The sequence below is a fragment of the Nicotiana attenuata genome, chromosome 3, assembly GCF_001879085.1.
Source record: "Nicotiana attenuata strain UT chromosome 3, NIATTr2, whole genome shotgun sequence".
In the NCBI taxonomy this organism is placed as follows: Eukaryota; Viridiplantae; Streptophyta; class Magnoliopsida; order Solanales; family Solanaceae; genus Nicotiana; species Nicotiana attenuata.
In genome coordinates this window covers 15,230,512-15,247,462 of record NC_031991.1, presented here as the reverse complement: position 1 = coordinate 15,247,462, position 16,951 = coordinate 15,230,512, and the positions used below count along the sequence as shown (strand labels likewise).

The following is a 16,951-nucleotide window of genomic DNA, read 5'->3' as shown; positions in this document are numbered from 1 at the left end:
TGTACTCTTTTTCCCTTACAAGATTTTGTCCCACTGGGTTTTTCTTGCAAGGTTTTTAACGAGGCAACTGAAAGGCGTATTATTAAATATGTGTACTCTTTTTCCTTCTCTAGAATTTCTTTCCCACTGAGTTTTATTTTAGTTAAGGTTTTAACGAGGCACATTATCTGTTGAATAGACATTCAGGGGGGAGTGTTATAAATAGAATTTTATTTATGGTGAATGTCTATATTTAGAGAGATTCTAGGGTTTATTACTTGGTGGCTAAGTCAGCCTCTCCCTATAAATAGAGGGTTCTATTCCATTGTAATTGATCCCAAATCAATAAGAATTCTCTCCCTCTACTTTTCTCTACAATACTCTGCTTCTTCTTTTATTGTTTTATAACACAAAACAAATAATTAGAAAACTAAACCGAAGATAGCAACAGAGAATATGAAAGGGGACCGATAACAAGTAATAGCAAGATAGTATATTTAGAAAAAAATAAATCCAAGGCAGCACACGAGAATATGAACGAAGTACTGCTAGCAAACTACGGAATTACTGATGACAAGTAATAACGGAACAAGACATGCGAATATAGCAAACTAAGGTAAAAAAAAAGTACCATACTAGAACTAATACTATCGAACTAGAGAAGACAAAGGGAAACACACCACTACCTACTAACCTTCTACCCTAATCTTCAACCTCCACACCTTTTTATCTAGGGTCATGTTCTCAGTCAGCTCAAGTTGCGCCATGTCCCGCCTGATCACCTCTCCCCAAGACTTCTTTGGCCTACCTCTACCGCTCCTCTCACCTCCCAAGGCCAATCTCTCACATCTCCTTACTGGGGCATCTGTGCTTCTCCTCTTAACATGCCCAAACCATCTCAACCTTGGCTCACGTATCTTTGCCTCCACAGGGCCACTCCCACCTTGTCCCGAATAACTTTATTCCTAATTCTATCCAACCTAGTATGCCCACACATCCATCTTAACATCCTCATTTTCGCTACTTTCATGACATGAGACTTTTTGACTTGCCATCACTCTGCTCCATACAATATAGTCGGTCTAACCACCATCTTGTAGAGCTTACCCTATCTCAAAAATCTTCTTCTTTTCTCTTAAATTTTGTGTCAAGCCAAACTATATGATCTAAATTGAAATGGTGGGAGTACTTACTTAATTATAGTTAAATAATTTATATTTTCTCTAAAAAAAAAAAGAGTGAGAAATGACGAGAACATTGAGCCAATAGACATGCGGGCTCTTGGACACGTGTAATCCATAATTAATCCCTCACCACTTCCCCAAAGTACCTCTTTCCTCTCCGTTTCCTCATTCATCTTCGTTTTCTCCTTTCTACCCCTCCGTTCTCTACCACCACACCGTAAAAGAAAATTTTTAAAAAAAAACACCAAACAGTTACAGCCGCAAGATCAGAAATTCAGTAGCTCACAACACAACTGAAGAAAAAATCAATCGCATCAATTCAGCTGTTTCCGATCCATTTGGAGCCGCCGATGACGTCAAAAGTTACAGAGAGGATTGAACTGGCGAAGCTTTGTAGCTCCAAGGAATGGTCCAAAGCAATTCGAATTCTCGATTCACTTCTTGCTCAGAGTTGCGTCATTCAAGACATCTGGTCCGCTACCTCTTTTATAACCTTTTTTTTTTTAAAATTTGAATGAGCTTTATTAGATTTTTGGAGATTTATGAATGAGCTGATTGATTTTCTGAATAAAAAAATGGGTAATTTGTTTCAGTAACCGAGCATTTTGCTATAGTCAATTGGAGCTTCACAAGCATGTTATTAAGGATTGTGATAAGGCACTTCAGCTCGATCCTAAGCTTCTTCAAGCTTACATACTTAAAGGTTCTCTTCATTTTCCCTTGCATTTTAAATTAACTGCTTTTACGGGCGTATTAAGAAAAAGCCTAAGAAATTCTAGGCCTTTGAGATTGGATTTGGAATGTCGATTTTGGATATGGATATCTTCTGGTATGGCATCCCTGTCCGGGCTGTGAAGTCAACTGTTGTATTCTGAATTTACAATTTCCTAGAGGTTCTTTTTGCAATATAGATGATTGGCTAGATGAAACTCTTGTAAAGCTAGTGAACTGTTGCACCTCTCGACTGATGCCCTATCGTCGACAATCACTTTCACGTACGCGCCAAAGTAATGGGTAGCTTTAAATGAAGTGTGTATAATTTTAAGCTTGATTGAGGTTGAGAAGATCATATTGAACTTGCATTCTGTATCCTATATTGGTTTTGGATTGTATTTTGGAAATGATTTAACTTTTACACTGTCTGGTTGGGATAAAAAGGGAAGGGGTGGAAAATAAAGTAGGGCATAAGAATCATTCTCTCACCCTGGTAGGATTACATAAAGGAGATATTTATGTTACCATCCAAGATTTAGTGGAAGGAGGAAAAATATATTTAATTGTCGTCCTAATTTTTGTTAGTCATATTTCCTTCCTCTGATGTCGTGGGATATCCAAAAAATCTTATCAATTGTGAGAAAGAGAAGTCATAACAAGGTTTCCGAAGTCATAACATGGTATCCGGAGGTGAACTAGCATTAGAGTAATTGTCAAAATGTACAAAGCAAATGACCCACAAACCAATTTAACCTTAGAAGCTCGACCAGGGTGCTTTGGCCCCCTCAATGCCATGGGTGTACAAGCTGACGACGACAAATAGTTCCAGGTGGAGAGTAAATTGATGTGTTTCACTTTTGCTTCCTTTCCTTGGACCAACCAGAGTGTTGCGATGAAGTTCAATGCATGAATAGGGCATGCAAAACACTTCATAACAGTTTGTATGGTTTCCTAGTTTGAACTCACCACGTTGGTAGTTGATTCCCTAATTTTCTCAGTGCTTGGAACAATTAGAAAGGACAAAAAAAAGTAGATTTCTAGAGGTGTGATCGGAGCTGGTCTTTATGAGTTAACTGCGTCTTATACATCCGTGGAAAAACCTTATTTACACAAGTGCATCATATGTTAAACTGATAAAGTAAATAACTTCCAACAGGTCACTGAGAATAATTGGAATAGAAGTGTCATTTGCTGCTACCAATATGGATCTTACTGTCAGGGGCGTACGCAAGAATTTTTGTAAGCGGTGTCAAAATTTATAGAAGAACTGGAATGTAACTTTGATTATCATGCTTTTAGACAAGAAGTGGCCTTAATCTATTGGTTTTGTTGAGTCTTAAGTTAGAAAAGGTCCTGAGTTCAATTCTACTTCATCACAATTTTTAACCACAAAGGCTCTCTCAAATATTTGCAAAAGAAAAATGTGCTAGTTGAGATTTGAACCTTTGACCTCTTAGCAGTGTTAAAAATAGCGTGAAGCGAGGAAAAACGACAACCCCCATTTCACGAAAAGCGAGAAGCGAGAAGCGAAGCGCCCGCTTTTTTGAAGTGAAGCGGAACTTTTTTTAAAAAAAATTAAAATAAATACGGCATAGACAACACATGTAATTGTGAGCAAATGTTCAATACTTGAATTAAAAAACTAAAGAGTAGCATCAATTAAAGCACAAAATAAGCATCATATTCTTCTACAAGATTGTCAAGAGTAGCATCAATTAAAGCACGAAATGAGCATCCTATTCTTGTACAAGATTGTCAAATTCTTGTATTCCACTATCATTATTATATTGCTCGTCATCTTCTTCAACTTCATCTTCTTCATCAACTACAGACGAAGTAGCTGCCTCTTTTCCCTCTCTGTGAACTTGAAGTTGACGGTACTCCCCCCTCAACCTCAAAACCACTAAAATCCTCTCCCCAATTCCACGCGCCTCCGCAACATCACCCCAAGTGACACCAGAAGTATCATCAAATACTACTTCATCTGCATGATCTTCCGGGACTCCAGTTAGCCATTCATTAGCATCATCGATGTTGTCCAAACTAATTGGATCAATTACATTGCGAGCGTTGTAACGACGCCTCAATGTTCTATTGTACTTAATGAAGACTAGATCATTGAGACGCTTCAAGGTTAGTTTGTTCCTCATTTTGGTATGAATCTGCAAATAATAAGTAATTAGTAAGATTAGGACAATTGAGATATAATTTAATTATCTCAATATACTAAATCTTTCTTATTAGTTCTTACATGCTCAAACACGCTCCAATTCCTTTCACACCCGGATGAGCTACATGTTAGACTTAGAACCTTGATCGCAAACTTTTGTAAATCTGGAGTGGAATGACCAAATTGCTTCCACCATTCAACTGTAGAAGTAGAAAAAATTTTCAAAACATAATATTAATAAAGAAATAACTTATTAACTATAAAACAACATATAAGCACTCACTCACCTGGTGACTTTGTCGTTCTTTGTCTAATGACCATGTTTTTTCCAAAAAGGTTTTCAGCATTCCTATAAATACTAAATTGCTCTGTGGTTTTATCTTGCACGGATTCTTCAGGTATCAACTTCTCAATGCATTCATAGTACCCACTCCACAAAGGTTCATCTCCTAGAATCCTCTCTTCATTGGCATAAAACAGTTCCGGGTTCAAAACAAGTCCAGCTGCATGCAAAGGGCTATGAAGCTTACTATCCCACCTTTTATCTATGATCTCAAAGACTCTTTTGTATTTTCTTTGGTCACTAAAAGAGTCTTGAATAGCCTCCTTTGCCCTATCAATTGCTTCGTACAAGTAGCCCATTGGTGGCCTTTGCTCCCCATCCACCAAACGAAGCACTTTAACTAAAGGACCACCAATCTTCAATGCATGAACCACATTGTTCTAGAATGAAGTAGAAAGTATAATATCTGCAGATTCTCTCCCTCAAGCTTCCCTTCCATAGGCACTGCTAGTGTACTCATCTGAAACAAACAACTTCTTCAAATTGCCTTTTTGCTCATACATCCTAGCCAAAGTCAAGAAAGCAGTAGCAAATCTTGTCTTTGCAGGTTTCACCAAGCTTCTTTGTTTAGTGAATCTCTTCATCATGTTCAATAATAAAGGCCTTTGAACAATATAGGAATGCACCCTAACTGCCTGATTAAAGACAGTACTGAAGGGTCTTTCCTTGAAAATATCACCAAAGATCAAATTAACAGAATGTGCTGCACACGGAGTCCAATAGATATGCGGGTACGCAGCAGACATCAAATCACCAGCTTTAACATTTTCACTGGCGTTGTCCGTGACAACTTGAACAACATTTTCTGCTCCAATAGAGTCTATTGTACTCTTGAACAAGGAGTACATTTTGGTTGAATCAGTCGAAGAGTCGCTTGCATCAACAGACTCAAGAAACAGGCTTCCCCTAGGAGAATTCACCAAGATATTGATGATCATTTTTCCATTTTTCGCTGTCCACTTATCCATCATAATAGAACAACCAAACTTGTCCCATTCTACTTTGTGCTCCTCAACGATTTTGTTCACCTCTGCCACCTCTTTTTGTAGATATGGCCCACTAACTTCATAATAAGTTGGAGGCTTCATTCCTGGGCCATGTTGGCCTACGGCCTCAATAAAAGCAGCAAAAGTGTCAGTATAATTAACACAATTAAAAGGAAGACCTGCATCATACATCCATCGGGCAAAAAAGGTTACTGCACGGTCCCTCAAAATCGCTTTTGCATCAACTTGAGGATTACCACTTTTTCCTCCCTTATCTCCAGATTTTTGCAGGAAGTAACAATCCATAGGACCTTTGGTCTTGCCAGTAGATCCACAACTAGAAGACATTGGTGGAAGCATCCTTCCCCGCTTTTGTGATTTTGGTGGAAGCGACGAAGCATCGTCACCTTCTTCTGTTTCATCATCATCATCAAGATTATAAAGTTCTTGTTCATGAATCGTTTGAGTCTTTAACTCTTTCTTTTTTTTGAAGGTATGCTTTCAATTCTTCCTTCACATGACCCGGAACTTTAGGACAAGATGCGACATTTGGATCACCACCGATTAGATGCGCTTTTTGACGATAGATTCCTCCATTTGTAATCTTATCACAAAAAAGACATCTAATGGCCATCTTGTTGGTCTCGCTAGCTCTTGCCGAGTAAGCCCAAGCCGGGTCTTTCCTATCTTCTTTTGGCGCCATTAAAATATCAACTACATAACACATAAGAAAGGCAATAAGAACTAAGAATAAAAAATATATAATTTGGCAGAAATTTGGGCAGAATTCTGGGCAGATTCTGGGCAGATTTTGGGCAGAAACGGGGCAGAAAATCTGGGCAAATTTTCTGGAAAAAATTCGCCAGCATTTCGGCGCTTTTTGGACGTTTAGAAAGAAAAAGAAGAAAAAGATTAGAAGAAGAAGAAGAAGAATGAATGAAAATAAAAACATACCTGTTGAAACTTGAAATCTATTGTTGACTTGTTGTAATGTTGAAGAAGAAGAAGAAAAACCCTAGTTTGTTGTCATGTTGAAGAAGAAGAAGAAAGACTTGTTGGTTTTTTGAGGAAGAAAGGGCTGCTTCAAAACCCTAGTTCACGTTGCTGCTGAAGAATGACAAAAACAGAAGCGACCGCTTCTTCCGTTTCTGTCGCTTCGCCCGCTTCACGCTTTTAGGGTAGTAGCGATCGCTTTTGAACACCTGCGTCGCTTTTGGTACTGGAAGCGCTTGACCCTACGCTTCGCTTCGCTTCTCGCTTAAAGCGAGAAAGCGAGCGCTTTTTTGAACACTGCCTCTTAGAGCAAAATCAAGCTCATAACCAACACATCAAGACACAATTTATGTCAAGTGGTGTCATTTTTTCCTACTTATCCGTTTCTGTACAATATTAATACATATATTCAGTAAAAAATTTCGACGAAGCGGTGTCGCGTGACACACTTCGGTAAGCGTGCATTGGCCCCTGCTTAGTGTCTCAAGATTCATGCATTCAGAGGCAGATGGTTGAATTCTAAGAGGAGCATCATTCTTGGCATGCATAAAAAGGGCAGCCTGCTATGCACGGGGTCCAGGGAGGGGTGGAACCACATTGTGTTTATTGTAAGCAGCCTGCTTACCTTCACTTTCAATAAAAGGCCGTTTCCACGGCATAAAGATGTGACACCTAGTATCACAGCAGCAGCTCTTACTGTTAGGTCACGTAAAAGATCAACTACATTTTTGTCTCTTGTGTGTAACTAAGCCCTCGAAATGAAGCTATATAACAATATAAGAATCTGTATTGACAATTATTCTCTAGTGTGACTTCTGTGGATTTTCCCTAGATGTGGTTCTAGCATATGCTGCAGAAATTTCGATGTTCTTAAAGCTTGAAAAAACTGGCAGTTATATGCTAAACTGATTTTGAGTTTGAAGTATAATGTGACGAAGTTACTTGTCATTTAGGATGTGCATTATCTGCTCTTGGTAAGAAAGAAGAAGCTCTTCTAATTTGGGAGCAAGGGCATGAACATGCGGTTCATCAGTCTGCAGACTTAAAGCAACTATTAGAGCTTGAAGAGCTGCTCAAAAATGCGAAGCAGAATATCACTGCTGCCACCAACAATCATTCTGTGGAGTCATCTGGTCCTGAATCCAATACTGGGCCTCTGCTTTCTACCAAATCTGCTGAAACTTGTGATATTAGTAAGGCCTCAGATAGAAAGCTCAAAGAATGCAGCAGCGGGATGTTGGTCAGCTGTGAGAAATCAAATGATAGTTCTGTTTTACAAAATTCCTCAAGTAATAATGCCAAAAAACATAAGAAGAGTGGCCGTCAACCAAATGGATTGCATGAGAGACAAGCAAATGGAACCAAGAACAATTGCAAAAAGTTGGGTTATCCATCTCTGGTATGCAGTGAATTAAGTGATATATCTGAAGACAGTAGGAAATCATCTGCTGTAACTAGTGAATCAAGTGAACAGTCAGAACCAAATGAGTTACAGGAAATTCTCAGTCAGTTGAATAATAAATGCGACGTTCGCCTTGAATTGACTGAAGAAGGCAAGAGAAACAAAAAATTCTGTGTTACCAGGATTAACAAGACCAAGTCAATTAATGTTGATTTTCGATTATCAAGGGGAATAGCACAGGTACACTGCCTATCTTGTGATATTAAAATGAAGACAGCACTAATTAGTTCATCGATTGATAATTTCTGTTAGTGCAGTTGGTTATTAATATGCTATTCTTCTTTATTGAAATTCGAATAATGATAAATCAACTGCAAGTCTCTAATTGTGCACTTATTTTGTACCAAATTAAGTAGGTCGGACAGTAGAATTTTTTTTCTTCTTATTCTGCTATCTGCTAGGAACTGGGGGTACCATGCTATGCATAGACAAGATTTTCTACTGCATTCTTCATGTCTGTTATGTTCACTTTGCCTATTTCAGTTGTAATTTGCTGATTACACTCCACTTTTAATTTTTTGTGAACTAAATTGGAAGATATTGCATTTGTTCAAGCTTGAGGCAACAAAGCTCTATTTTTAGAACTCCTATTTTTCAGTTGCTAGATTTTAATTTCTAAAGCTTTTATTATTTGTCACTGAGGATCCATCTAGCCGACCCCTACTTGCTTGGGACTGAGGCGAAGTAGGGGTAATTGTGTACTCTTCATCGTGTATTGAATGTCATTGGAAGTCTAAAACAACATTTCTGGTGATTTCAGGTTAACGAAGGAAGATATGGTAATGCCGTGTCCATCTTTGACCAGGTGAGCATTAGCCTTACCGCTCTTAGTAGTTTACTAATTTTGCTGCTAGATGTAACTTGTGCTTTATTGTGACTTTTTCATTTTTGATTTATGGATTCAACGGAAGACTTGTGTGTGGTATGATGAACTTAATTACAGAGCTTCTTCTCTTCTACCTAAAACACAGATACTAGAAGAAGATCCGACATACCCGGAGGCACTTATCGGCAGGGGAACAGCATTGGCATTTCAAAGAGAACTTGATGCAGCTATTGCTGATTTTACAAAGGTTTCATTGATTTGGCATATTAAGTACCAGTTATTGTAATACTTCAACTCCTGTTGTAAATATTTTCTATCTGCCTTTCAGGCTATACAATCAAATCCATCTGCTGGGGAGGCATGGAAACGCAGAGGGCAAGCCCGTGCTGCTTTAGGTGAATCTGCTGAGGTATGAGCCTCATATTTTGTATTTATTGAGCTGCCTTTTGGGTTTTGTCATCAGGTATTCTTTTCTGTAATTTTTTTTGCAAGGTCAACTTTCATTCATTTCTCCTGTGGGTGTGATACACAGTGTAAATGTGTGGAATTGCTGAATTGATCACTTGTGCTATCAATTTCTGAAGCTAATTGTTCATTAATAGCAAATCAGTCTCCATTTAGACCGCTAGGACCATTATCAAGCTGCACTTGGAAATTTTCCTTCAGATTGTGGTAGCTTACAGGGTTAACGATGGAGATGAAATGGCTTCAGGTGTAACCTTCAAAAGTTTTCTTGAAAAAGCTTAACTTTTGATGTGAAGGTCGTCTATCCTGAGAGTGTCTTTTCTAGGCTTGAGCTATATCACAGCTTATGACCATCTTCCAGTAAAAGTCAATATCTAAAATGCAAGCAGGATCATAGAATGGTTCAGCTGCATGCTTTTGATCATGGGAGTTTCTTGATAGTCTATAACATATTTTAACTTTCTGATGTGTTTCATTTTAGTTTTTTTTTCCTCCAATGATCCCATGAAGAGTGATGGTAGTTATGGTTAAAGACTTATCACGCCCTAAAAGGTTTGGTTTCACAATAATAGTAATATGATTGATATTGGTGTATCTAAATAAAATGATTTTTACCAGGCAATTGCAGACTTGACTAAAGCTTTGGAGTTTGAGCCAGACTCTGCCGATATCTTACATGAAAGAGGTGATTTACCGGGACTGAACTTTTCCATTTATGAAAGATAGATCTGTGCTGTTAAAGTAGTTAGACATGATGTTCCTGTAAATATAACAGCATTCAAGGCATATTTACTTTCTGTAATATTCTTTTTATGGCTGATAGATTATGCATGTGTCATTTGAAACTTCCAATGTATTAAGGCTCAGCCTCATCTTTCTTACGGGACTGAAATTTTTTATTAAGGCCCATAGGTGGTTTCATCTTGTAACTGTTTAGCATCGGATGACCTCTGGCTGACTGTTTCATAATTACTTGAGATTTCGAAAAGGACCATTTCATTCGACTTATCTCCGTTCAATCTAACATGGCAAGCACTAACTGACCTTAATTAGTGCAGGAATTGTCAATTTTAAGTTTAAAGATTTCAAAGCTGCTGTTGAAGACCTTTCTAGATGTGTAAAGTTTGATAAGGATAACAAATCTGCATATACATATTTGGTGAGTCTATGACCTTGAGTTCGGCTAATTGTTGTAGAATTTGATAACCATGTTTATCAGCATGAGTTTGAAAATATTTTTGTTGGACAAATAATGATATAATGCTGGTGGGGAAAAACTGGAAAATTATCAGGGCTTGGCCTTATCCTCTCTAGGAGAATATAGAAGGGCTGAGGAGGCACATAAGAAAGCAATCCAAATTGAAAGGAATTTCCTTGAGGCTTGGGCTCATCTAGCACAGGTATCTATGAATATATACTGAATACTTTTAATCCTATTTTCCTGCCAAGTGGAATCCTAATACTTCTATTGGTACTGCTAATGATATAGTCTCTTGATGGGTTCGCAAGCCCTAGAATAATGTGTTTGTGTGTTTTTTTATTTACAAATTTCAACTGTGTGTACGTGCTTTGGTGCAGTTTATATCATTTATTTTTTCAAAGCACAATTTTCATTTCTACTAGTATTTTTTTTTTCAGATGTGCATGACTCTGGTCATTGATCTCATTGTTTCTGTTCTTTTCTTTATTTTTTAAATTATTTTTCGATTTCCCTTTGTTTTGTTTGGTACAATAAATACTTGCTGCCGCCAATAAGCTGTTATAAGCTCGATGCTGGTCAAATTTGAATTTGTGTTTGCAAAAGTATACCAAGGCGAGCAATTAGAATTGACTTCACTTCTTTGGAAACTTCTTCAAATCAGTGGAAAATACAGAAACTTGTACGGGATATTATGGGAGCAGTTTTAGTTGGAACCGAAGTAGAAAGTTTGAGGAAGTTTGTCCTTGTTTAATCATGGATTAAAACAAGATGAGGAAGTTCCCTTTTGTTTTCCCGCTTTCTTGTTTATATAGCTTTTTTTCATCTGTCTGTAAACCTGAAGGTTGAGGTAATATAAACTTCTCCATGTATGTTAAGAAATTCAAGAATCAAGATTTGCACGGTAAGCAGACATTCAATTGCGTACAAGTGATAGAAGAGCCTTGCTCTCTTATAGATATTGTGTGACAGCGCTAACTTACAGTCCTGATTGGCGAAAATGTCTGCTAGATGTTGATCAATTAGCCTTTTGTTCAACTTCTGGGTTGTAATGCTCGTTTATTGTAATAGCTTTTGTTGCATTTTCAAGTAGGATCTCCCCATTAGCTGGTAGATATTATTGATATTGTTTGTTTAACTGTTAAATTAGTTGTTTACAGAAGTCCTATTCCCCTAAGTTAGAAATTTCGAGGATTCTGGAGTTGCTCTGAACTAGTTCTGATTGGTTTTGAGCTAAATCACTTAATTTAGATGTGGGCAAAACAATGAAATTTCTTTCAAGATATTATTCTAATGGTGTATAATTGAACCTTTATTTCCTGGTGGCAGTTATATCAAGACCTGGCAAATTCAGAGAAGGCCTTGGAATGCCTTCATCAGCTTTTGCAAATAGATGGGAGGTAATTACCGAGCATCTCATGTTGATATTTACATATTTTTCACTGATCAAAAAAGGGTTTACTTATTTTTTGTTATCTGATCTTGAGTATTTGAACGGTGAAGTACATACTCTGTCCTTATATTGGGAAATAGCTGAGACCATCCTCTAATTATCCTTTTTCGCTGAAAGGTATGCAAAAGGATATCACCTGCGTGGGCTGCTACTTCATGGAATGGGAGAGCATAGGTACATATCTTATGTTCTTATATACTAAAGGCAGTAGATATGCAATCGCTATGGTATTCATTTGTGGGATTTTCCTTCTGAAAATTTTCACTGTCCTGTGTTTTCTTTTTACCTTTTTTCCATGTTTGCTTTATCATAATCCTCTTTCACTGAAAGATGTAGCAGGGGTTAACTGCTTATATATACTGTTACAGGAATGCTATAAAAGATTTATCAGTGGGGTTGGCTATTGATAGTGCAAACGTTGAATGTTTGTATCTACGAGCTTCATGCTATCATGCTATTGGAGAATATAAAGAAGCAGTATGAGAGCTCTCAAACTCATCTCTTGTGACTTTAAATGTTCATAATTATATAAGGTGTTTGTTGTCTCCATTTTCAGATTGTTGATTCTGATTTTGTGCTGTAGGTCAAGGACTATGATGCTGCTTTAGATCTTGAATTAGATTCTATGGAAAAGTTTGTGCTTCAATGCTTGGCGTTCTATCAGGTAATAACTTTTGGTATGCCAGACTTCCGCCATCAAGCTGGTTCATTCTTATGCCTGTTGCACTAATTTCTTTTTGCTTTTTAAGTATTGGCATCTTCATAACTGTCTAGATGTTACCTTGCTGGAATAAAAATCAATTGGACGAGGCAGACCTCAAATTTAAGATTTGTCTTTTGGGTTAGTTAGCCATTTTAGTAGTTGCAATATTACACTTACTTCAGTTAGTAGTAAGAATATTTAGCAATGTTATATTTACCCTCATACTGGTCAGACAGTAGCAAAGTTTCAGAGTTCTGACTGCTATTTTGTTCCCTTAAGCCACTGTTGGACGTTGAAGCAAGAGATGAGGGTGCAGGTGAAAAAGCCAAGCACGGCTTGGTTTAAGCTTGATTATGATTGAGTTTTTTGGCTGCTAGCAAGTTCAAACCTAGCATAAATGTCCCTACCAAAAGCTCAAGCTGACAGATACTAGCTTGTGAACCTAGTTAATTTGGCTGCTGTTTTTCTCACTTTAGTATAATATATACGGTAAAATCCGCATTTTCTACCCTTACCATTTAATAATCATGTGCCAACTCTTTTCATCCTAGTTTTGTGCTCCTCTTCTCCTTCCTCACTCTCTTGCAAATAACCTCCTTTTGTAGATGCCGAGACCTCCTCGCCATTATCAAGAGTCACCAATTGATCTCTCTATCTCTGTAACTATTTCTCCATTTTATGTTTCTGTTTGAATAGCTTATGTTCTACTTTTCAATATTTTTCTTTTGCAGAAAGAAATTGCATTATACTCAGCGTCAAAGATCACCAGTGAATTTTGTTGGTTTGATATTGATGGAGATATTGATCCGCTCTTCAAGGTAATGCCTAAAAAGAGAATATAATGCTTAGTTAATCTATTTGAAGAGCCTGAGGATATATTTTGATAGCATCGCTCATTAGAAAAAAAGAAGAAGGAAACATTCTGGTAGCAAGTTGACCACCTCGATCTGAGAGCAGCTTTATGATATAGCAAAAAGTACTATCTGGTGGGAATTGCATAGAACTTTGAAGGTGTGCAGAGAACCGGGAGAATGAAGGAAGTTGATAGAAATAAGGCCATACTGATTAGATTAGAATTGAATTCTAAGCTTCCCTGAATTTTTGTTAAAGTACAACTCTCTAAAAGCAGTAGTATGTTTCTCCATATCATTTAACATGCTCATTCACTATTATTTGGCATTTGTATGCATTCACGTTAACAGTCTTATCTTGGGGGTCTAAAGTGGTAAATACCTCTATGAAGTGAACTGTCACCTGATAAGTGCATTTGTTGGCAGTGAATTCCTTATCTTAAAAGTGATTTATTTCCACTGACTTTGTGTTCTTATGCTTCTTTCTTAATTCTTCCCTTTTCCTTCTTTCTGTTCTCAGGAGTATTGGTGCAAAAGGCTGCACCCAAAAAATGTGTGTGAAAAGGTCTACAGGCAACCTCCGTTAAAAGAATCTTTGAAAAAAGGAAAGCGAAGAAAGCAAGAATTTACTTTCACCAAGCAAAAAACAGCCCTTCTACAGGCTGCAGATTCTATCGGCAGCAAGATCCAGTATCATTGCCCTGGTTTCTTGCATAATAGGCGCCAGGTAATTCTAAAAGAGTTAAATCTTTTGTTAACTATCATATTTTTTTTAATCCCGGCGTTCTACATTTTCCTTGAGAAACCAGGTTGTGATTTCCCATTGCTTTTAGATACCTTTTTATGCTGTGCATTCACATCTATGCTGGAGTTCTCTTAGTATAGATGATGAGAGAATTGAAGGAAAGGACATGCAAATGTTATCAGAAGCTTTTGTTTGTGTTGGAAGCCTTTTAATTGGGGCATTTGGGACTAATATGCAAATACAAAGAGAAAGTTCTTGTTACAAGAATGATGTCTTTATTTTCACAGTCGAAGTGCTCTCTCCAGCTTCTGCTCTACACACTCCGTGTTTTCCATTCCTTGATTAGTCACATTCCATGAAAATACTAAAGAACACATATCAAATGAGATAATGTTCTATGGTTATCTTTCATCAGAAATATTTTCACTATCTGTGGACTCGTGCTCTATCTTCTCCGTTGCACAGAAAACAAGATTTAGATCTTAGAGAAAAAATTTAACATTTTATACTTCACCGTTTGAATGATAACTTCTCTATGTGGCCTAGTGGTCAATGAAGTGGGTTGAGAACCATGAGGTCTTATGTTCAAATCCTAGCAGAGGCAAAAACACTAGGTGATTTCTTCCCATATGTCCAAGCCTTGGTGACAGAGTTACCCGGTACCTGGTAGGAGGTAGCAGGTAAACTATGGAATTAGTTGAGGTGCGCACAATCTGGCCGGAACACTACGGTTATCCCAAAAAAGAAAAAAGATTAAGATCACTGTCAAGTCTACATTTCTAGTGAAACAAATGTCTAAAATGAATAACAAGCAGCTAATAAAAAATACTTATAGATGTGAAGATTTCCACCGAATAATGTTAAAGTAAAAATTGCAAAGTTTAGAAATTCATCTAGTACAAAAAGAGATGAAGGCACTTATAGAGTAAAAGCTGATATAACAATCCTCATTGTTGCTGCAAAGCATCTGCCAAGTCATCCCGGGGAAAAGAGAGAATAGGGGAACTACTTTTCCTTGTCTTTTATTCCCTTCATTTTTGAGTTGACCACTTAACCATTTCTTTAACAAAAATTGATACTTTAAAATGTTCTATCATTCTTTTAGCTAGTATATATAAGCACCACCGAATTAGTTGTACTAGATGTTTTCTCGTCGCAAAAAGTTAAATGTTGATTTGGTTTTGACTCTTTGACCAATGATGGGTCTTCTGCATTGGCATAGGCATGTATAGCATCATACCAACTATTGGAGATAAATGAGTAATGGAAAACACACATCAAATATTAAATGCTAACTACTAGAAATCTGAGCAGAGCAGAAACTGTAAATATACATGAATTATTCAAGACAATGAGTTCTGGGAATAAATTTTAATAGGTGAAGTGATTGGTTTCCTAAGTAACGTTTGGCTTTCAAAGCACCACTTCACCATAATTTACAATACAGACCTGATAAGGAATAAAGCTTCCAAGAATATTGGCAACTTTAATCCTCAACCTCCTAAAATTCAGACTATCTCCATCCTGTCATCCCTTTGATACTTGTTATATATCAAAATGGCTTGTAAACTCTTGAGTTATTCTCTTGATGGAGGAACAAATAACTGTTGGAGCGGTTTGAGGTGGCATTCCTCATCGTTTGCTTTGTCCAAACGTCTTACTTAGGCTGTAAGTTCAATTGATACATGATGCAGAGGGGGTGGTTAAACATTTAGAAGTTTATTTTGTGCTACAAGCCATGTCTAAGATTGATCCTGCCTCATTTTTGGAGGAGACGACTTATAAGAAGCAGTTGGAATGCTCTCCTACCTATTGAAGTGGATCTATAATTCACAATGCTCTCAGGCGCTGATCCCAAGGACACTCTCTTTCCTACTTCCTAGGACTGTAGAGATCTCTTTCCGGTGGCTCCTGCCGGAATTTCATTCTTTCATACCCCCCAGTGATCACCTTCTGTGATTACTGACTAAAAATCCTCTTCTTTTCGTTAAAAATTAGTTAGTTATTGTCCTTGTGTTCATCGAGTCTAGTAAGAATTGCTTGCAATGAAGGAGAACATCATATACTTTGCAGTAGGCTTCAAATCTTATGAAATAGAGAGATACACATCCAGTGCTGAAGAATGGTTCGAGTGGACAGAAAGAGGAAGGAACCTAATCAGAAGGACTACCTTCAGCAGGAAGATGATGATGTGGCTATGTGATAATCTCAAGGAAGCCTCAAGGGTGAAGGGGAACTATGTGAAAAGATGGAAGAGCAAAGACCAATTTTCAGAGACTTTCTGTGCAAGGAACTATAACAGGTTTGGTCGCTATATAACCATCATCAGGGTCCAAGGCAGAGGAAGATCAGTCATTATTGTCCCAGAGGTGACATTCAATTCGGGTTGGATGGATATTGCAATCAAAATAGAAAGGTTCATTAATAGTGGGGCACGAAGGAATGTCTATAATGCTCCTAAGGTGGTTGAAGAAGGTCTCCTGTATTCAAACACTGTCAGAAACCATAAATGGGCAAACAGAGAAATGAATGCAGCAGAAACCCAACAAGAAGGGGACATAATTCGTATAACTGGAGAACAAACACACAACGGATTGCTAGGCAGGTGCTTGGTGGGAATCTTTCCAGAAGGGACCTCAGAAATGGCGACATTATCGGAAGTGCGTAAATGGACATCAAACTCCTGGAAGCAAGTAAAGGGAACCAATATCTATGAGATGGATCAGAACAGGTTCTTTCGAACTTCCATCGAAGAAATGGACTGGTCATGTTCTAAGAAACTGACTAGTTCTGGAAGTAAGCAAAAAGTCGAGCTTCAATGGTGAGTCCAATGTGGGATGATTCCAGGAATAAAACGATAAATCAAACAGTGGATTAGG

The 16,951-nt window shown here is 37.6% G+C and overlaps 1 protein-coding gene across 1 annotated transcript in view; it reads left to right on the top strand.

The window, feature by feature from the left end:
• The window catches only part of LOC109223338 (suppressor of RPS4-RLD 1), a 26,373-nt gene continuing 10,737 nt past the window's right edge, over positions 1,316 to 16,951 (top strand). The window contains exons 1-15 of the mRNA XM_019387602.1: positions 1,316 to 1,635; positions 1,757 to 1,866; positions 7,323 to 8,011; positions 8,592 to 8,636; positions 8,803 to 8,904; positions 8,986 to 9,066; positions 9,741 to 9,807; positions 10,181 to 10,281; positions 10,415 to 10,522; positions 11,650 to 11,720; positions 11,891 to 11,947; positions 12,142 to 12,250; positions 12,357 to 12,437; positions 13,208 to 13,294; positions 13,848 to 14,054. Coding sequence (XP_019243147.1) covers positions 1,514 to 1,635; positions 1,757 to 1,866; positions 7,323 to 8,011; positions 8,592 to 8,636; positions 8,803 to 8,904; positions 8,986 to 9,066; positions 9,741 to 9,807; positions 10,181 to 10,281; positions 10,415 to 10,522; positions 11,650 to 11,720; positions 11,891 to 11,947; positions 12,142 to 12,250; positions 12,357 to 12,437; positions 13,208 to 13,294; positions 13,848 to 14,054 — 2,037 coding nt within the window. The 5' untranslated portion in view covers positions 1,316 to 1,513. The remainder of the gene's footprint in view (positions 1,636 to 1,756; positions 1,867 to 7,322; positions 8,012 to 8,591; positions 8,637 to 8,802; positions 8,905 to 8,985; positions 9,067 to 9,740; positions 9,808 to 10,180; positions 10,282 to 10,414; positions 10,523 to 11,649; positions 11,721 to 11,890; positions 11,948 to 12,141; positions 12,251 to 12,356; positions 12,438 to 13,207; positions 13,295 to 13,847; positions 14,055 to 16,951) is intronic.